The 24392-nt window shown below is 36.7% G+C and overlaps 1 protein-coding gene across 3 annotated transcripts in view; it reads left to right on the top strand.

Annotated features, from left to right (window-relative positions):
• LOC112240081 (plakophilin-3) overlaps nucleotides 1-24392 on the top strand; it is a 58828-nt gene that overhangs the window by 5204 nt on the left and 29232 nt on the right. For 2 of the 3 annotated variants that reach the window (XM_042301932.1, XM_042301931.1), the window contains 5 exons: nucleotides 18885-18976; nucleotides 20674-20871; nucleotides 21301-21444; nucleotides 23363-23602; nucleotides 23995-24186. In XM_042301932.1, the coding sequence (XP_042157866.1) occupies nucleotides 18885-18976; nucleotides 20674-20871; nucleotides 21301-21444; nucleotides 23363-23602; nucleotides 23995-24186 (866 nt within the window). The other variant, XM_042301930.1, reaches the window with a different exon arrangement.

Below are 24392 nucleotides of genomic sequence, written 5' to 3'. Positions count from 1 at the left end.
TCTGTCTGTCTGTCTGTCTGTCTGTCTGTCTGTCTGTCTGTCTGTCTGTCTGTCTGTCTGTCTGTCTGTCTGTCAGCCTGTCTGTCTGTCTGTCTGTCTGTCTGTCTGTCTGTCTGTCTGTCAGCCTGCCTGCCTGCCTGCCTGTCTGTCTGTCTGTCTGTCTGTCTGTCTGTCTGTCTGTCTGTCTGTCTGTCTGTCTGTCTGTCTGTCTGTCTGTCTGTCTGTCTGTCAGCCTAGCTGCCTGCCTGCCTGCCTGCCTGTCTGTCTGTCTGCTGTCTGTCTGTCTGTCTGTCTGTCTGTCTGTCTGTCTGTCTGTCAGCCTGCCTGTCTGTCTGTCAGTGACAATGTTAGGACAGTGTTATGACCATAACCTAACACAGTGTATAGGATGTCCCCTCTAGCACCATGTTGGCTTGTAACTATGTTTCTCTATTCTGACACTTCCTATCGGTTGACTTGTTCACATGACTGTATTAGCTGAGTCGACCGTGCTGAAGACATGACTAATGTCTAGTGTCCGGTACCTGTGTCGTCTAGTCGACCGTGCTGAAGACATGACTAATGTCTAGTGTCCGGTACCTGTGTCGTCTAGTCGACCGTGCTGAAGACATGACTAATGTCTAGTGTCCGGTACCTGTGTCGTCTAGTCGACCGTGCTGAAGACATGACTAATGTCTAGTGTCCGGTACCTGTGTCGTCTAGTCGACCGTGCTGAAGACATGACTAATGTCTAGTGTCCGGTACCTGTGTCGTCTAGTCGACCGTGCTGAAGACATGACTAATGTCTAGTGTCCGGTACCTGTGTCGTCTAGTCGACCGTGCTGAAGACATGACTAATGTCTAGTGTCCGGTACCTGTGTCGTCTAGTCGACCGTGCTGAAGACATGACTAATGTCTAGTGTCCGGTACCTGTGTCGTCTAGTCGACCGTGCTGAAGACATGACTAATGTCTAGTGTCCGGTACCTGTGTCGTCTAGGCGACCGTGCTGAAGACATGACTAATGTCCAGTGTCCGGTACCTGTGTCGTCTACAGAATGACATGGGAGCAGAAACAGCATATGTTGCATAGCGTTCTTTTTCTCATAACCCCCCAAAAAAAAAAAAAACCCTCACTGATCTAAACCTCTCACTTCATGGGAAATATACAGGCAACTGTTCTCTGACTATTACCATGCTGTAATTTAGGGTATGACCAGCTTGGTGTATCATACCTCTCTACTCACACAGTGAAACTGGTCCGGTATATCCCGAGGCAGACAGAGACACACCTACCTGAGGAAGAGAGCAACAGTCAACATGACTTCTTCTATCTGGAACAACGCTGTGCAAACTGAGTGGGTTTTTTCTCAGCCATTGTGGTGTTGTCAGCAGGGCCTCAGCCATGGTGTGTTGTGGTGTTGTCAGCAGGGCCTCAGCCATGGGGTGTTGTGGTGTTGTCAGCAGGGCCTCAGCCATGGGGTGTTGTGGTGTTCAAATCAAATCAAATCAAATCAAATTTTATTTGTCACATACACATGGTTAGCAGATGTTAATGCGAGTGTAGCGAAATGCTTGTGCTTCTAGTTCCGACAATGCAGTAATAACGAACAAGTAATCTAACTAACAATTCCAAAAAAACTACTGTCTTATACACGGTGTAAGGGGATAAAGAATATGTACATAAGGATATATGAATGAGTGATGGTACAGAGCAGCATAGGCAAGATACAGTAGATGATATCGAGTACAGTATATACATATGAGATAAGTATGTAAACCAAGTGGCATAGTTAAAGTGGCTAGTGATACATGTATTACATAAGGATGCAGTCGATGATATAGAGTACAGTATCAACGTATGCATATGAGATGAATAATGTAGGGTAAGTAACATTATATAAGGTAGCATTGTTTAAAGTGGCTAGTGATATATTTACATCATTTCCCATCAATTCCCATGATTAAAGTGGCTGGAGTAGAGTCAGTGTCATTGACAGTGTGTTGGCAGTAGCCACTCAATGTTAGTGGTGGCTGTTTAACAGTCTGATGGCCTTGAGATAGAAGCTGTTTTTCAGTCTCTCGGTCCCAGCTTTGATGCACCTGTACTGACCTCGCCTTCTGGATGACAGCGGGGTGAACAGGCAGTGGCTCGGGTGGTTGATGTCCTTGATGATCTTTATGGCCTTCCTGTAGCATCGGGTGGTGTAGGTGTCCTGGAGGGCAGGTAGTTTGCCCCCGGTGATGCGTTGTGCAGACCTCACTACCCTCTGGAGAGCCTTACGGTTGAGGGCGGTGCAGTTGCCATACCAGGCGGTGATACAGCCCGCCAGGATGCTCTCGATTGTGCATCTGTAGAAGTTTGTGAGTGCTTTTGGTGACAAGCCGAATTTCTTCAGCCTCCTGAGGTTGAGAGGCGCTGCTGAGTGTGTGAGTGGACCAATTCAGTTTGTCTGTGATGTGTATGCCGAGGAACTTAAAACTTGCTACCCTCTCCACTACTGTTCCATCGATGTGGATGGGGGGGTGTTCCCTCTGCTGTTTCCTGAAGTCCACAATCATCTCCTTAGTTTTGTTGACGTTGAGTGTGAGGTTATTTTCCTGACACCACACTCCGAGGGCCCTCACCTCCTCCCTGTAGGCCGTCTCGTCGTTGTTGGTAATCAAGCCTACCACTGTTGTGTCGTCCGCAAACTTGATGATTGAGTTGGAGGCGTGCATGGCCACGCAGTCGTGGGTGAACAGGGAGTACAGGAGAGGGCTCAGAACGCACCCTTGTGGGGCCCCAGTGTTGAGGATCAGCGGGGAGGAGATGTTGTTGCCTACCCTCACCACCTGGGGCGGCCCGTCAGGAAGTCCAGTACCCAGTTGCACAGGGCGGGGTCGAGACCCAGGGTCTCGAGCTTGATGACGAGCTTGGAGGTACTATGGTGTTGAATGCCGAGCTGTAGTCGATGAACAGCATTCTCACATAGGTATTCCTCTTGTCCAGATGGGTTAGGGCAGTGTGCAGTGTGGTTGAGATTGCATCGTCTGTGGACCTATTTGGGCGGTAAGCAAATTGGAGTGGGTCAAGGGTGTCAGGTAGGGTGGAGGTGATATGGTCCTTGACTAGTCTCTCAAAGCACTTCATGATGACGGATGTGAGTGCTACGGGGCGGTAGGCCCGGATGTTGTCAGCAGGGCCTCAGCCATGTGTGTTGTGGTGTTGTCAGCAGGGCCTGGGCTATGGGGTGTTGTGGTGTTGTCAGCAGGGCCTCAGCCATGGTGTGTTGTGGTGTTGTCAGCAGGGCCTCAGCCATGGGGTGTTGTGGTGTTGTCAGCAGGGCCTCAGCTATGGGGTGTTGTGGTGTTGTCAGCAGGGCCTGGGCCATGGGGTGTGTCTCTCAGACATGGGGTGTTGTGGTGTTGTCAGCAGGGCAGGGCTTCAGACATGGGGTGTGTCTCTCTTTTCTTTCTACATTTCTCACCTCTCACTCTTTCCCTCTCTTTTTCTTACCTTATCCTTCACCAACCGGTTTGTTGCCTGAGGCTCTGACTCAGCTAAGCATGAAGCTCACACACCTCTACCTTCTGCCTACCTGCCTGGAGTCACACACACACACACACACACACACACACACACACACACACACACACACACACACACACACACACACACACACACACACACACACACACACACACACACACACACACACACACACACACACACTACTGGATGTTAGCAGTGATAAAAGCATTGCTTCCATTCAGTATAAAATATTACAACAGTCTTGATGTCCCTGTGGGGCCTGTTTCAGAGCCTGTTGGGAATTAACCTACTGGGCTATAGGTCTCACCCTGTACTTCAACACAGGGGATCAGTTCCTTTGAGGTTTGAGAGAGAGAGAGTATGTCAGGGGGAACAGTCCCATTTCCTTTGTGTTAGGATATGACAGGGGCCAACAGTCATTTCTGTGAGATCATTTCTGGTAAATGAAGGATCTGTTTGGACCAGTCTGTGCTCATAGCTCGCCTATAATTTAAGCAGGTCATGTCACAGCATGTGAAACATTTAAATGTAACCAAATTGTCTCCTCTCTCTGCACACACTAGTTCTCACAAACATATTCCTCACAAACTTATTCCTCTCTCTCCTCTGTACAAATATGTTTTAGAACAATAACAACAACAATATGCATGTTATAGAACAACAACAATATGTATGTTATAGAACAACAACAATATGTATGTTATAGAACAACAACAATATGTATGTTATAGAACAACAACAATATGTATGTTATAGAACAACAACAATAACATTATCAAATCAAATCAAATCAAATCAAATTTATTTATATAGCCCTTCATACATCAGCTGATATCTCAGAGTGCTGTACAGAAACCCAGCCTAAAACCCCAAACAGCAAGCAATGCAGGTATAGAAGCACGGTGGCTAGGACAAACTCCCTAGAAAGGCCGAAACCTAGGAAGAAACCTAGAGAGGAACCAGGCTATGTGGGGTGGCCAGTCCCCTTCTGGCTGTGCCGGGTGGAGATTATAACAGAACATGGACAAGATGTTCAAATGTTCATAAATGACCAGCATGGTCGTATAATAATAAGGCAGAACAGTTGAAACTGGAGCAGCAGCACGGTCAGGTGGACTGGGGACAGCAAGGAGTCATCATGTCAGGTAGTCCTGGGGCATGGTCCTAGGGCTCAGGTCCTCCGAGAGAGAGAAAGAAAGAGAGAATTAGAGAGAACATATGTGGGGTGGCCAGTCCTCTTCTGGCTGTGCCGGGTGGAGATTATAACAGAACACGGCCAAGATGTTCAAATGTTCATAAATGACCAGCATGGTCGAATAATAATAAGGCAGAACAGTTGAAACTGGAGCAGCAGCACGGCCAGGTGGACTGGGGACAGCAAGGAGTCATCATGTCAGGTAGTCCTGGGTCATGGTCCTAGGGCTAAGGTCCTCCGAGAGAGAGAGAGAGAAAGAGAGAATTAGAGAACGCACACTTAGATTCACACAGGACACCGAATAGGACAGGAGAGGTACTCCAGATATAACAAACTGACCCTAGCCCCCCGACACATTAACTACTGCAGCATAAATACTGGAGGCTGAGACAGGAGGGGTCAGGAGACACTGTGGCCCCATCCGAGGACAACCCCAGACAGGGCCAAACAGAAAGGATATAACCCCACCCACTTTGCCAAAGCACAGCCCCCACACCACTAGAGGGATATCTCCAACCACCAACTTACCATCCTGAGACAAGGCTGAGTATAGCCCACAAAGATCTCCGCCATGGCACAACCCAAGGGGGGGCACCAACCCAGACAGGACGACCACATCAGTGAATCAACCCACTCAGGTGATGCACCCCTTCCAGGGACGGCATGAGAGAGCCCCAGTAAGCCAGTGACTCAGCCCCTGTAATAGGGTTAGAGGCAGAGAATCCCAGTGGGAAGAGGGGAACCGGCCAGGCAGAGACAGAAAGGGCGGTTCGTTGCTCCAGAGCCTTTCCGTTCACCTTCCCACTCCTGGGCCAGACTACACTCAATCATCTGACCCACTGAAGAGATAAGTCTTCAGTAAGGACTTAAAGGTTGAGACCGAGTTTGCGTCTCTGACATGGGTAGGCAGACCGTTCCATAAAAATGGAGCTCTATAGGAGAAAGCCCTGCCTCCAGCTGTTTGCTTAGAAATTCTAGGGACAATTAGGAGGCCTGCGTCTTGTGACCGTAGCGTACGTGTAGGTATGTACGGCAGGACCAAATCAGAGAGATAGGTAGGAGCAAGCCCATGTAATGCTTGGTAGGTTAGCAGTAAAACCTTGAAATCAGCCCTTGCTTTGACAGGAAGCCAGTGTAGAGAGGCTAGCACTGGAGTAATATGATAAAATTTTGGGGTTCTAGTCAGGATTCTAGCAGCCGTTTTTAACACCAACTGAAGTTTATTTAGTGCTTTATCCGGGTAGCCGGAAAGTAGAGCATTGCAGTAGTCTAACCTAGAAGTGACAAAAGCATGGATTAATTATTCTGCATCATTTTTGGACAGAAAGTTTCAGATTTTTGCAATGTTATGTAGATGAATATGTATGTTATAGAACAACAACAATATGTATGTCATAGAACAACAACAATATGTATGTTATAGAACAACAACAATAACAATATGTATGTTATAGAACAACAACAACAACAATATGTATGTTATAGAACAACAACAACAACAATATGTATGTTATAGAACAACAACAACAACAATATGTATGTTATAGAACAACAACAACAACAATATGTATGTTATAGAACAACAACAACAACAATATGTATGTTATAGAACAACAACAATATGTATGTTTTAGAACAACAACAATATGTATGTTATAGAACAACAACAATATGTATGTTATAGAACAACAACAATATGTATGTTATAGAACAACAACAATATGTATGTTATAGAACAACAACAACAACAATATGTATGTTATAGAACAACAACAACAACAATATGTATGTTATAGAACAACAACAACAACAATATGTATGTTATAGAACAACAACAACAACAATATGTATGTTATAGAACAATAACAACAACAATATGTATGTTATAGAACAATAACAACAACAATATGTATGTTATAGAACAACAACAACAACAATATGTATGTTATAGAACAACAACAATATGTATGTTATAGAACAACAACAACAACAATATGTATGTTATAGAACAACAACAATATGTATGTTATAGAACAACAACAATAACAATATGTATGTTATAGAACAATAACAACAACAATATGTATGTTATAGAACAACAACAATAACAATATGTATGTTATAGAACAATAACAACAACCATATGTATGTTATAGAACAATAACAACAACAATATGTATGTTATAGAACAATAACAACAACAATATGTATGTTATAGAACAACAACAATATGTATGTTATAGAACAATAACAACAACAATATGTATGTTATAGAACAACAACAACAACAATATGTATGTTATAGAACAACAACAATATGTATGTTATAGAACAACAACAACAATATGTATGTCATAGAACAATAACAACAACAATATGTATGTTATAGAACAACAACAATATATATGTTATAGAACAATAACAACAACAATATGTATGTTATGGAACAACAACAATATTTATGTTATAGAACAACAACAATATGTATGTTATAGAACAATAACAACAACAATATGTATGTTATAGAACAACAACAATATGTATGTTATAGAACAACAACAATATGTATGTTATAGAACAACAACAATATGTATGTTATAGAACAACAACAATATGTATGTTATAGAACAACAACAACAACAATATGTATGTCATAGAACAATAACAACAACAATATGTATGTTATAGAACAATAACAATATGTATGTTATAGAACAACAACAATATGTATGTTATAGAACAACAACAATATGTATGTTATAGAACAACAACAATAACAATATGTATGTTATAGAACAATAACAATATGTATGTTATAGAACAATAACAATATGTATGTTATAGAACAACAACAATATGTATGTTATAGAACAACAACAATATGTATGTTATAGAACAACAACAATATGTATGTTATAGAACAATAACAATATGTATGTCATAGAACAACAACAATATGTATGTCATAGAACAACAACAACAACAATATGTATGTTATAGAACAACAACAATAACAATATGTATGTCATAGAACAACAACAATATGTATGTTATAGAACAACAACAATATGTATGTTATAGAACAATAACAACAACAATATGTATGTTGTAGAACAACAACAATATGTATGTTATAGAACAACAACAATATGTATGTTATAGAACAACAACAATATGTATGTTATAGAACAACAACAATATGTATGTTATAGAACAACAACAATATGTATGTTATAGAACAACAACAATATGTATGTTATAGAACAACAACAACAACAATATGTATGTCATAGAACAATAACAACAACAATATGTATGTTATAGAACAATAACAATATGTATGTTATAGAACAACAACAATATGTATGTTATAGAACAACAACAATATGTATGTTATAGAACAACAACAATAACAATATGTATGTTATAGAACAATAACAATATGTATGTTATAGAACAATAACAATATGTATGTTATAGAACAATAACAATATGTATGTTATAGAACAACAACAATATGTATGTTATAGAACAACAACAATATGTATGTTATAGAACAACAACAATATGTATGTTATAGAACAACAACAATATGTATGTTATAGAACAATAACAATATGTATGTCATAGAACAACAACAATATGTATGTCATAGAACAACAACAACAACAATATGTATGTTATAGAACAACAACAATAACAATATGTATGTCATAGAACAACAACAATATGTATGTTATAGAACAACAACAATATGTATGTTATAGAACAATAACAACAACAATATGTATGTTATAGAACAACAACAATATGTATGTTATAGAACAACAACAATATGTATGTTATAGAACAATAACAACAACAATATGTATGTTATAGAACAACAACAATAACAATATGTATGTTATAGAACAACAACAATATGTATGTTATAGAACAATAACAATAACAATATGTATGTTATAGAACAACAACAATATGTATGTTATAGAACAATAACAATAACAATATGTATGTTATAGAACAATAACAACAACAATATGTATGTTATAGAACAACAACAATATGTATGTTATAGAACAACAACAATATGTATGTTATAGAACAATAACAATATGTATGTTATAGAACAATAACAATAACAATATGTATGTTATAGAACAATAACAACAACAATATGTATGTTATAGAACAACAACAATATGTATGTTATAGAACAACAACAATATGTATGTTATAGAACAACAACAATATGTATGTTATAGAACAACAACAATAACAATATGTATGTTATAGAACAACAACAACAATATGTATGTTATAGAACAACAACAATATGTATGTTATAGAACAATAACAACAACAATGTGTATGTTATAGAACAATAACAACAACAATATGTATGTTATAGAACAACAACAACAGCAATATGTATGTTATAGAACAATAACAATAACAATATGTATGTTATAGAACAACAACAATATGTATGTTATAGAACAACAACAATATGTATGTTATAGAACAACAACAATATGTATGTTATAGAACAACAACAATAACAATATGTATGTTATAGAACAACAACAATAACAATATGTATGTTATAGAACAACAACAATATGTATGTCATAGAACAACAACAACAACAATATGTATGTTATAGAACAACAACAATAACAATATGTATGTCATAGAACAACAACAATATGTATGTTATAGAACAACAACAATATGTATGTTATAGAACAATAACAACAACAATATGTATGTTATAGAACAACAACAATATGTATGTTATAGAACAACAACAATATGTATGTTATAGAACAATAACAACAACAATATGTATGTTATAGAACAACAACAATAACAATATATATGTTATAGAACAACAACAACAACAATATGTATGTTATAGAACAACAACAATAACAATATGTATGTTATAGAACAACAACAATATGTATGTTATAGAACAATAACAATAACAATATGTATGTTATAGAACAACAACAATATGTATGTTATAGAACAATAACAATAACAATATGTATGTTATAGAACAATAACAATATGTATGTTATAGAACAACAACAACAACAATATGTATGTTATAGAACAACAACAATATGTATGTTATAGAACAATAACAACAACAATGTGTATGTTATAGAACAATAACAACAACAATATGTATGTTATAGAACAACAACAACAGCAATATGTATGTTATAGAACAATAACAATAACAATATGTATGTTATAGAACAACAACAATATGTATGTTATAGAACAACAACAATATGTATGTTATAGAACAACAACAATATGTATGTTATAGAACAACAACAATAACAATATGTATGTTATAGAACAACAACAATAACAATATGTATGTTATAGAACAACAACAATATGTATGTCATAGAACAACAACAACAACAATATGTATGTTATAGAACAACAACAATAACAATATGTATGTCATAGAACAACAACAATATGTATGTTATAGAACAACAACAATATGTATGTTATAGAACAATAACAACAACAATATGTATGTTATAGAACAACAACAATATGTATGTTATAGAACAACAACAATATGTATGTTATAGAACAATAACAACAACAATATGTATGTTATAGAACAACAACAATAACAATATATATGTTATAGAACAACAACAACAACAATATGTATGTTATAGAACAACAACAATAACAATATGTATGTTATAGAACAACAACAATATGTATGTTATAGAACAATAACAATAACAATATGTATGTTATAGAACAACAACAATATGTATGTTATAGAACAATAACAATAACAATATGTATGTTATAGAACAACAACAATATGTATGTTATAGAACAATAACAATATGTATGTTATAGAACAACAACAATATGTATGTTATAGAACAATAACAACAATATGTATGTTATAGAACAACAACAATATGTATGTTATAGAACAATAACAATATGTATGTTATAGAACAATAACAACAACAATATGTATGTTATGGAACAATAACAATAACAATATGTATGTTATAGAACAACAACAATATGTATGTTATAGAACAACAACAATAACAATATGTATGTTATAGAACAATAACAATATGTATGTTATAGAACAACAAAAACAACAATATGTATGTTATAGAACAACAACAATATGTATGTTATAGAACAATAACAACAACAATGTGTATGTTATAGAACAATAACAACAACAATATGTATGTTATAGAACAACAACAACAGCAATATGTATGTTATAGAACAATAACAATAACAATATGTATGTTATAGAACAACAACAATATGTATGTTATAGAACAACAACAATATGTATGTTATAGAACAACAACAATATGTATGTTATAGAACAACAACAATAACAATATGTATGTTATGGAACAACAACAATATGTATGTTATAGAACAACAACAATATGTATGTTATAGAACAACAACAACAACAATATGTATGTCATAGAACAATAACAACAACAATATGTATGTTATAGAACAATAACAATATGTATGTTATAGAACAACAACAATATGTATGTTATAGAACAACAACAATATGTATGTTATAGAACAACAACAATAACAATATGTATGTTATAGAACAATAACAATATGTATGTTATAGAACAATAACAATATGTATGTTATAGAACAATAACAATATGTATGTTATAGAACAACAACAATATGTATGTTATAGAACAACAACAATATGTATGTTATAGAACAACAACAATATGTATGTTATAGAACAATAACAATAACAATATGTATGTTATAGAACAATAACAACAACAATATGTATGTTATAGAACAATAACAACAACAATATGTATGTTATAGAACAATAACAACAACAATATGTATGTTATAGAACAATAACAACAACAATATGTATGTTATAGAACAATAACAATAACAATATGTATGTTATAGAACAACAACAATAACAATATGTATCTTATAGAACAACAACAATATGTATGTTATAGAACAATAACAACAACAATAGGTATGTTATAGAACAATAACAACAACAATATGTATGTTATAGAACAATAACAACAACAATATGTATGTTATAGAACAATAACAACAACAATATGTATGTTATAGAACAATAACAACAACAATATGTATGTTATAGAACAATAACAATAACAATATGTATGTTATAGAACAATAACAACAACAATATGTATGTTATAGAACAATAACAATATGTATGTTATAGAACAACAACAATATGTATGTTATAGAACAACAACAATAACAATATGTATGTTATGGAACAATACAAATAACAATATGTATGTTATAGAACAACAACAATATGTATGTTATAGAACAATAACAATAACAATATGTATGTTATAGAACAATAACAACAACAATATGTATGTTATAGAACAATAACAACAACAATATGTATGTTATAGAACAATAACAACAACAATATGTATGTTATAGAACAATAACAATAACAATATGTATGTTATAGAACAATAACAACAACAATATGTATGTTATAGAACAACAACAATATGTATGTTATAGAACAACAACAATATGTATGTTATAGAACAACAACAATATGTATGTTATAGAACAACAACAATAACAATATGTATGTTATGGAACAATACAAATAACAATATGTATGTTATAGAACAACAACAATATGTATGTTATAGAACAATAACAATAACAATATGTATGTTATAGAACAATAACAACAACAATATGTATGTTATAGAACAATAACAACAACAATATGTATGTTATAGAACAATAACAACAACAATATGTATGTTATAGAACAATAACAACAACAATATGTATGTTATAGAACAATAACAATAACAATATGTATGTTATAGAACAACAACAATAACAATATGTATCTTATAGAACAACAACAATATGTATGTTATAGAACAATAACAACAACAATATGTATGTTATAGAACAATAACAACAACAATATGTATGTTATAGAACAATAACAACAACAATATGTATGTTATAGAACAATAACAACAACAATATGTATGTTATAGAACAATAACAACAACAATATGTATGTTATAGAACAATAACAATAACAATATGTATGTTATAGAACAACAACAATATGTATGTTATAGAACAATAACAATATGTATGTTATAGAACAACAACAATATGTATGTTATAGAACAATAACAACAATATGTATATTATAGAACAACAACAATATGTATGTTATAGAACAATAACAACAATATGTATTTCATAGAACAACAACAACAACAATATGTATGTTTTAGAACAATAACAACAATATGTATATTATAGAACAACAACAATATGTATGTTATAGAACAATAACAACAACAATATGTATGTTATAGAACAACAACAACAACAATATGTATGTTATAGGACAACAACAACAACAATATGTATGTTATAGAACAACAACAATATGTATGTTATAGAACAACAACAACAACAACAATATGTATGTTATAGAACAACAACAATAACAATATGTATGTCATAGAACAACAACAATATGTATGTTATAGAACAACAACAATATGTATGTCATAGAACAACAACAATAACAATATGTATGTCATAGAACAATAACAATATGTATGTTATAGAACAATAACAACAACAATATGTATGTTATAGAACAATAACAACAACAATATGTGTGTTATAGAACAATAACAACAACAATATGTATGTTATAGAACAACAACAACAACAATATGTATGTTATAGAACAACAACAACAACAATATGTATGTTATAGAACAACAACAATAACAATATGTATGTTATAGAACAACAACAATATGTATGTTATAGAACAACAACAACAACAATATGTATGTCATAGAACAACAACAACAATATGTATTTCATAGAACAACAACAACAACAATATGTATTTCATAGAACAACAACAACAACAACAACAATATGTATGTATGTTATACAACAACAACAACAATATGTATGTTTTAAAACAATAATAACAATATTTTTGTTCATATGTATTGGACATTAAATTATATTTCTATTGATAAACATAGTGTAGTTTTAGATATTTGTAGTTTAAACACAAACCTGTGTCAGTTTCAGTATAAATAAGATAGAGTCTCTCTGTCTCTGTGTCGCTCTGTCTCTCTGTCTCTGTGTCTCTGTCTGTCTCTGTGTCTCTGTCTCTGTGTCTCTCTGTCTCTGAGTCTATCTGTCTCTGTGTCTCTCTGTCTCTTTGTCTCTCTGTCTCTGTGTCTCTCTGTCTCTGTCTCTGTCTCTGTCTCTGTGTCTCTCTGTCTCTGTCTCTGTGTGTCTCTGTCTCTCTCTCAGGGCTTCACTTACACAGCAGCAGTTATTAAGCCGCTGTCTCTCTCTCCTGAGGACGCTGGGTTGTTTTCTATTAAATCCTTTAACTGTGCTTTATTTCAACTTGTCTGAAGTAGTACATCCAATGGAATAGCTCCGATGCTAATCCCGCCCCTGCGGCTCTACAGGCTTGCTCACATGCTCAAAGTATTTGAAAGAAAACAAATGCTATTTGCACCCAGGTCAGGCTGGTGTGACGCAGGTACTGGATCAGTATTGTTGTCCTCCTGACTGTCAGGTAACCATTGACAACCAGGTCAGAATATAGATGATCACATGTTGGTGTAATGGGTAGTGTGTTTGTGTGTGTGTGCGCGCAAAGGTCTGCTTGTATGTGTGTGTGTGTGTGTGTGTGTGTGTGTGTGTGTGTGTGTGTGTGTGCGTGCGTGCGTGCGTGCGCGAAGGTGTGCTTGTGTGTGTGTGTGAGTAAACAGGAACCTGAGTTGTCGGTATTGTATAATTCATGCAGAAGGTCCAGTTAATTAGTTTACATTATTAGAGGTGTAATTATGACAAGAGATACCTTTTACCGCTGCTCTCTCTGGGCCTGATTACGACTTAGACTTAGGCTTAGACTTAGACTTAGACTTAGACTTAGACTTAGACTTAGGCTTAGGCTTAGACTTAGACTTAGACTTAGACTTAGGCTTAGACTTAGACTTAGACTTAGACTTAGACTTAGACTTAGGCTTAGACTTAGACTTAGACTTAGCGTATGCAGGTGCGGGATGGGCTTTGCAGGCGTGGTTCCCTTCACATGCTGACCAGCATATTTGAAGTTTTCATTCAATAGGGTCATAGGGTTTTGTATCTAAAGCCATCCTTTTAAATACGGTGTTCCTTAACTTTTCTTGACAGACTCACTAAAATATATGGAGAGAACGGTTCAGAATATTACGGATCAATGAAAGAATGCCGAGTAAATACACGCATACGGGTCTCCTTTTCAGCACCAAGTGTTAGATTGAAAAATACTCTGATCTTCTATATTATTATAGGTGTTAGGAAAGTATTTATGAATAATAATATATTTTTTAAACGATTTAGAGTGCCCGACAAAAAACAATACAGTGCTTTTATTCTTCAATATTCAATTGTTCGATCCATGAAGGGTTGACCAGTAGTCCTATAAATCTACCCTGATAATCCTCACTAATCGTGGAACTGTGATGACAACGATCCGGGTCATCGTTGAACCGTGAGCTCCAGGTTGAAACTGCTACATGTGGGCTGCGTTCCATAATGGTTCAAATAGGGGGGGAAAAACACTCCAAATGAGTTCTTTGGAAGGCACAGGCTTCTACCTAGAACCTCATGGTACTGCAGCACAAACAATGATTCCTCTATGGGGACAAACCATAGAGGATTCTGTTTACCACCTTTTTTTCCCCCGAAGAGTGTTCATGTCCCAAATTATTGTAATAGGTTAGCCTAATATGATCTACTATAGCAAGCGATCCTCAGGAACAACCACACAAATCTCAAACAGGAAAGAAAGGTAAACTAACAATGCAATGGAACGATGCAAATTGTGAGGAAACTAACTAGTGACAGTTATAAATGTAAGGAAACTAACACTAAAGAGACAGTTATAAATGTAAGGAAACTAACACTAAAGAGACAGTTATAAATGTGAGGAAACTAACACTAAAGAGGCAGTTATAAATGTAAGGAAACTAACACTAAAGAGACAGTTATAAATGTAAGGAAACTAACACTAAAGTTATAAATGTGAGGAAACTAACACTAAAGTTATAAATGTGAGGAAACTAACACTAAAGAGACAGTTATAAATGTAAGGAAACTAACACTAAAGTTATAAATGTGAGGAAACTAACACTAAAGAGACAGTTATAAATGTAAGGAAACTAACACTAAAGTTATAAATGTGAGGAAACTAACACTAAAGAGGCAGTTATAAATGTGAGGAAACTAATACTAAAGAGACAGTTATAAATGTAAGGAAACTAACACTAAAGTTATAAATGTAAGGAAACTAACACTAAAGAGACAGTTATAAATGTGAGGAAACTAACACTAAAGTTATAAATGTGAGGAAACTAACACTAAAGTTATAAATGTGAGGAGACTAACACTAAAGTTATAAATGTGAGGAAACTAACACTAAAGTTATAAATGTGAGGAGACTAACACTAAAGTTATAAATGTGAGGAAACTAACACTAAAGTTATAAATGTGAGGAAACTAACACTAAAGTTATAAATGTGAGGAAACTAACACTAAAGAGACAGTTATAAATGTAAGGAAACTAACACTAAAGTTATAAATGTGAGGAAACTAACACTAAAGAGACAGTTATAAATGTAAGGAAACTAACACTAAAGTTATAAATGTGAGGAAACTAACACTAAAGAGACAGTTATAAATGTGAGGAAACTAACACTAAAGTTATAAATGTGAAGAAACTAACAGTAAAGTTATAAATGTGAGGAAACTAACACTAAAGAGACAGTTATAAATGTAAGGAAACTAACACTAAAGAGACAGTTATAAATGTGAAGAAACTAACACTAAAGAGACAGTTATAAATGTAAGGAAACTAACAGTAAAGTTATAAATGTGAGGAAACTAACACTAAAGAGACAGTTATAAATGTGAAGAAACTAACACTAAAGAGACAGTTATAAATGTGAAGAAACTAACACTAAAGAGACAGTTATAAATGTAAGGAAACTAACAGTAAAGTTATAAATGTAAGGAAACTAACAATAAAGAGACAGTTATAAATGTGAGGAAACTAACACTAAAGTTATAAATGTGAGGAAACTAACACTAAAGTTATAAATGTGAGGAAACTAACACTAAAGTTATAAATGTAAGGAAACTAACACTAAAGAGACAGTTATAAATGTGAAGAAACTAACACTAAAGAGACAGTTATAAATGTGAGGAAACTAACACTAAAGAGACAGTTATAAATGTGAGGAAACTAACACTAAAGAGACAGTTATAAATGTGAGGAAACTAACACTAAAGTTATAAATGTAAGGAAACTAACACTAAAGAGACAGTTATAAATGTGAGGAAACTAACACTAAAGAGACAGTTATAAATGTGAGGAAACTAACACTAAAGAGACAGTTATAAATGTGAGGAAACTAACACTAAAGAGACAGTTATAAATGTGAGGAAACTAACACTAAAGAGACAGTTATAAATGTAAGGAAACTAACACTAAAGAGACAGTTATAAATGTAAGAAAACTAACACTAAAGAGACAGTTATAAATGTGAGGAAACTAACACTAAAGAGACAGTTATAAATGTGAGGAAACTAACACTAAAGAGACAGTTATAAATGTAAGGAAGCTAACACTAAAGAGACAGTTATAAATGTATATGGGTATAACTGACGGTGGCTAATGTTTTACATGATACAAATTATAAAAAATATAGTGAAAAGTCTGAGCATATAATTAAAACATTCTAGAAACCATAAATCAACCTGGTAGGTTTATACTGTGATTTGTGAATGGCTACAGAAGCCTACAGCTTGGGTCTCCAAATATCATCTCAGCAAGTTATAAGGCCAGTATTTCACCAACTTCACCGTGGAAAATGTGATATGTTGATATACTTCAGTTTGCTGCCATATGACTTGGTTCACATTTATCTCCAGCAATTATAAGGTCAAATAGATAAAATAAAAATCATTTAAATGTACAATCCCCTTATCGAAACGGAATGCTCATTTACCTAGCTCCTATCAATAGCTCTTATCAATAGCTCTTATCAATAGCTCTTATCAATAGCTCTTATCAATAGCTCTTATCAATAGCTCTTATCAAGTTGAAAATGACAGTGCGTGGACAATGGTGTTATTTCTGTAGACACCTCCGGCCACACCTTTATTTATTTGATCTCCACCCCCCCCCAAAAAAAGAATAGCAGGTTGAATAGCATGATGCTATCGTGCTTTAAGTTCCCGATCAGAATATCCGTGGAGAGAAAAGTGCATTTAAAATTTTTTAAAAAAGGAATGTTCCATTTACACTCCTTATCTCGGGTGGGAATTCCCCTCAGCTGTCTAACACCTCTCCTACTATGTAGCTGTCAACAACACCTGCCTATGTAAACCGTACATTATGAAGGGACCTACAGTTATAACCACACTGGACCTTGTATCCAGTCATAATAAAATGTCCCAACAAGTTTTACGATGTCATATCCCATATCATTATACTAGTTATGTCAATGTAATTTCAATGTTTGTTATGGGTGTGTTGGTTGCGATAAAAAAAAAAACAAGGCCTCGTTGTTTTGTTGGGCTTCCGAGTGGCGCGGCGGTCTAAGGCACTGCTTCTCATTGCAAGAGGTGTCACTATAGTACCTGGTTCAAATCCAGGTTGTATCAAATCCAGACGTGATTGGGAGTCCCATAGGGCCGCGTACATTTGGCCCAGCGTCGTCGGGGTTTGGCTGGAGTAGGCTGTCGTAAATAAGAATTCGTCATCACTTGCCTGGTTAAATTAAAAATATATATATATTTTAAATGTCAGGTCCTTCATTAGTGTTGTGTTTAAATTGGATCAGGCTTTGGTGGGCTGATTCAGGTCCCTCCTTAGTGTTGTCTTTAAATTGGATCAGGCTTTGGTGGGCTGATTCAGGTCCCTCCTTAGTGTTGTCTTTAAATTGGATCAGGCTTTGGTGTGCGGTTTAATGACTGTCAGATTTTCCCTCTCTTTTGTTTTCTAGAACACGGCGGATCTTCAACAATGAAGTACCAGACCTTCAACCCAGGGTTCAGCTCCAAGTCCTACGTCTACACAGGCTCCAGACCTGTCATGGTGAGTGGTAGTCCTGTCTACACAGGCTCCAGACCTGGTATGGTGAGTGGTAGTCCTGTCTACACAGGCTCCAGACCTGTCATGGTGAGTGGTAGTCCTGTCTACACAGGCTCCAGACCTGTTATGGTGAGTGGTAGTCCTGTCTACACAGCCTCCAGACCTGTTATGACAGGCTCCAGACCTGTCATGGTGAGTGGTAGTCCTGTCTACACAGGCTCCAGACCTGTCATGGTGAGTGGTAGTCCTGTCTACACAGGCTCCAGACCTGTTATGGTGAGTGGTAGTCCTGTCTACACAGCCTCCAGACCTGTCATGGTGAGTGGTAGTCCTGTCTACACAGGCTCCAGACCTGTTATGACAGGCCCCAGACCTGTCGTGGTGAGTGGTAGTCCTGTCTACACAGGCTCCAGACCTGTTATGGTGAGTGGTAGTCCTGTCTACACAGCCTCCAGACCTGTCATGGTGAGTGGTAGTCCTGTCTACACAGGCTCCAGACCTGTTATGACAGGCCCCAGACCTGTCGTGGTGAGTGGTAGTCCTGTCTACACAGGCTCCAGACCTGTCATGGTGAGTGGTAGTCCTGTCTACACAGGCTCCAGACCTGTTATGACAGGCCCCAGACCTGTCGTGGTGAGTGGTAGTCCTGTCTACACAGGCTCCAGACCTGTTATGGTGAGTGGTAGTCCTGTCTACACAGCCTCCACACCTGTTATGACAGGCCCCAGACCTGTCGTGGTGAGTGGTAGTCTTAGGCACTAGGTATTACAAACAATTACCGTCCTACCCGAACATATTCTTACTCTTAGGAAAATATTGCATCCATTACACATCCAGTGGTTTCTGAATGTCAGATAATGTGTTCAGCCAAAGGCCCATGAAGACCTAAGCGGTTCGTCATCGCCAAATAAAGAGATAGAGACATTATAGACACTATCTGTTTCCATGAACATGTGGACAGTATACTCTGTGTATGCCCTCTGCAGCTTCCTGTAAATACACAGTGGGATGGTTTCACAGGGCAGTGTGCCAGAGAGCCAGTGAGCTAGGTCTTCTCTGGAAGTGTGGTATTTTCCCAGCAGCTTTGCACCAATCTCTCCAGGACGTAAAGTCCACCCTCCAGATTCCTCCACATCTCACAGTCATAATGTTTCCACCTCACGTTAGCATAGCAGACGTCATTAGACTATGACACCATTACACAACTGCATTGTTGAATGAACTTTCATTGATACATTCATTGATTTAATGAATGTAATATTTTTCCGGACGTATATTGTGTTTTTAGTAATAGATTCAGCAAATATCCAGTAGATTATTTAAGTACATCATTCAGATGACAGGGTAATATAGCAGCAACATAAAGAACTCCATTAGTGGCCTTGTTGACAGTAAAAAATAAAAAATAAAAATCCCAACAATATCCCATGACTTTACAATTAGCGTTGCACAATGTAGGTGCACAGACTTTCATTTGCGTCAACCACTCCCTTTTATGACAGTGACCTATTGCATTTACTGAATCTAATAATGATTCAACAAGCCTTTGTTCCATTGTGCCCCTAAGCTTTCTAGAGGGGGGTTGTGTCTCAGGGTTTGGTTAAACATCTTCTTCTTTATTCTCCTCCTCCTCCTCCTCCTTCCTCCTCCTTCCTCCTCTCCTCTTTCTCCCCTCCTATTCCTCCTCCTCTGTCCCCCAGGCTCCCAATATGTCTCACTACTCAGGCGGTTTCTCCTCCCACTCGGCGGTGGACCTGGGAGGTGGTCAGAGGGTCACCATGGGAGGTGGAGGAAGAGGTGGAGGTGGAAGAGGAGGAGGTGGAGGAGGAGGTGGAGGGTACAAGTACCTTGATGACATGCGCACAGGAGGGGGTTCTCCAGGAGGAGGGGGCTACCAGGTAACATTTTAAGGATTCACTTTATTTAAATGATGTATTGTATTTGAATGATTTACTGTATTTGAATGATTTGTTGTATTTTAATAATTTACTGTATTTGTATTATTTACTGTATTTGAATTATTTACTGTATTTGAATGATGTATTGCATTTGAATGATTTACTGTATTTTTATTATTTACTGTAATTTAATGGTTTATTGTATTTTAATAATTTATTGTATTTTAATAATTTATTCTATTCTGTGTACTGTATACATCTATGTGTACTGAATCTATACCACATAAGAAATATATTTTAATTATGAATTATAATTACTTCACTATAGTTACTGTATTTAGTATACAGTAATAATTACTTTAATTAGTGTGTGTACAGTAATATAATGTAAATTCCATGGTTCTGGTTTATTTATGTTTTGTTCTACAGGGAGGAGTGGTCTACCGGGGAGGAGGAGGGGGCAACATGAGGGGCCAACAGATGTCCACTGTGATCCGGACGATGAGCCGTGGCCCTGGGCCAGACCCAGAGGCCTCTCTGCGCTCCATGAGGCTCCAGCACCTGCCTGCACAGGTATAGTCATTTATATATTATGTTTTGTGTGTTTATTGTGTGAACGTGAAGTGTTGTACTATGTATCTGTATTGTTGTCTTTCTACCTGGGTTGATGATGATGTGGATGATGATGATGTGGATGATGATGATGTGGTTGATGATGATGTGGATGATGATGATGTGGATGATGATGATGTGGATTGATGATGATGTGGATGATGATGATGTGGATTGATGATGATGTGGATTGATGATGATGTGGATGATGATGATGTGGATGATGATGATGTGGATTGATGATGATGTGGATTGATGATGATGTGGATGATGATGATGTGGATGATGATGATGTGGATTGATGATGATGTGGATGATGATGATGTGGGTTGATGATGATGTGGATGATGATGATGTGGATTGATGATGATGTGGATGATGATGATGTGGATGATGATGTGGATGATGATGATGTGGATTGATGATGATGTGGATGATGATGATGTGGATTGATGATGATGTGGATTGATAATGATGTGGATGATGATGTGGATTGATGATGATGTGGATTAATGATGATGTGGATTGATGATGATGTGGATGATGATGATGTGGATGATGATGATGTGGATGATGATGATGTGGATTGATGATGATGTGGATGATGATGATGTGGATGATGATGTGGATGATGATGATGTGGATTGATGATGATGTGGATTGATGATGATGTGGATTGATGATGATGTGGATTGATGATGATGTGGATGATGATGATGTGGATGATGATGATGTGGATTGATGATGATGTGGATGATGATGATGTGGATTGATGATGATGTGGATTGATGATGATGTGGATGATGATGTGGATTGATGATGATGTGGATTGATGATGTGGTTTGATGATGATGTGGATTGATGATGATGTGGATGATGATGTGGATTGATGATGATGTAGATTGATGATGATGTGGATGATGTGGTTTGATGATGATGTGGATTGATGATGATCTGGACTGATAGGGATCTGGGTTGATAATGATGTGGATTGATAATGATCTGGACTGATGGGGATCTGGATTGATAATGGTCTGGATAGACGGGGATGTGGATTGATGGGGATGTGGATTGATGGGGATGTGGATTGATGGGGATGTGGATTGATGGGGATGTGGATTGATGGGGATGTGGATTGATGGGGATGTGGATTGATGGGGATGTGGATAGATGGGGATCTGGATTGATGGGGATCTGGATTGATGGGGATCTGGATTGATAATGATCTGGATTGATAATGATCTGGATTGATGGGGATCTGGAATGATGGGGATCTTGAATGATGGGGATGTGGATTGATGGGGATCTGGATTGATGGGGATGTGGATTGATGGGGATCTGGATTGATAATGATCTGGATTCATAATGATGTGGATTGATAATGATCTGGACTGATGGGGATCTGGATTGATAATGATCTGGATTGATGGGGATCTGGATTGATGGGGATCTTGAATGATGGGGATATGGATTGATGGGGATGTGGATTGATGGGGATGTGGATTGATGGGGATCTGGATTGATAATGATCTGGATTCATAATGATGTGGATTGATAATGATCTGGACTGATGGGGATCTGGATTGATAATGATCTGGATTGATGGAGATCTGGATTGATGGGGATCTGGATTGATAATGATCTGGATTGATAATGATCTGGATTGATGGGGATCTGGATTGATGGGGATCTTGAATGATGGGGATGTGGATTGATGGGGATCTGGATTGATGGGGATCTGGATTGATGGGGATGTGGATTGATGTAGATGTTGATGATGAACTGTTATATCCACACCAAGACAAATTCCTTTGTTCCTGTTCCAGTTCATCGCTTGGCAACAACACTTCCTGATTCTGTTTCTGATTCTTGTTCTCAGCCGTCTCCGGTGGCAGCCTGGGTGGCTGAGGACGTCAGCGATGGCTGCAGCCTGGTCTCAGACCGCGATGCCACATTCAGCCGCCAGCAGTCTGTCTACAGCACTGTTAGCGGAGGAGCCTACAGCTCAGGGACACAAATGAGACAGGCAGGAGGAGGAGGAATAGGAGGACAGGGGTCCATGGTACCCATGAGGCGCTCACTCAGCGGGACACTAGCCCAGAGCGGAGGGGAGATGATGGTTGGTGGAGCCCTACCGGAAATTTGAGATTAACACATTACGTTTGCATGTGAATTGACTTGATAACCTGTTTCTTATACAATTGAAATGTATTTAGGAACAAACAATGCACTCTCCTAACTAGCTTTACATGCTGACCACACCGCTCACTTTGCAAAATAAATGTACACATTACATGTTATTCAATCATTTCATCCACGAGCGTCTGCGTAGCTAGGCGCTAAAATAGAACTTGGTTCTTTGTCAAAGCAAAGGCATTTTTAACGTGTCACAGTACACCTTCTTCACAGTAAAAACATGTCTTTTTTTATAACGATTGTATTTCTAAGATTGTATTTCCAACACATTTTTTTTTTTTTTTTTTAAATACGTATGTTTGTAACATCCGGTAGGGGGGAGAGGAGATGATGTCAGTCCAGCAGCAGCATTCCTTTAAAGGACCAGCATTTCGCACCATCAACAGGATCAACAACAGGAACAACAGGATGTCCATGGGATCCACGTCTGGGGCGTCTACCTTCCCCCCCGGGGGGAACAGCAGCGTCGGTGGGGGGGATGGAGGAGGTGGGTTCGTGATGGGCCAGGTGAGGGTAACGATATGTTACATTTCATTTCATTTGCACATAAATGTATTTTGTGAGGTCAACATACAAAACCCACTATAAAACTGTATAAAAATACAACACACTATAAAACTGTATAAAAATACAACACATTATAATACTGTATACAGTATATATATATATATATGTATATAAAAAAAATATATATATGTATATATACTATATAA

The sequence above is a fragment of the Oncorhynchus tshawytscha genome, linkage group LG19 (assembly GCF_018296145.1).
Source record: "Oncorhynchus tshawytscha isolate Ot180627B linkage group LG19, Otsh_v2.0, whole genome shotgun sequence".
NCBI classification, from domain to species: Eukaryota; Metazoa; Chordata; class Actinopteri; order Salmoniformes; family Salmonidae; genus Oncorhynchus; species Oncorhynchus tshawytscha.
Note: the sequence above shows the minus strand (reverse complement) of the source record. Positions and strands in the feature narration are given on the sequence as shown.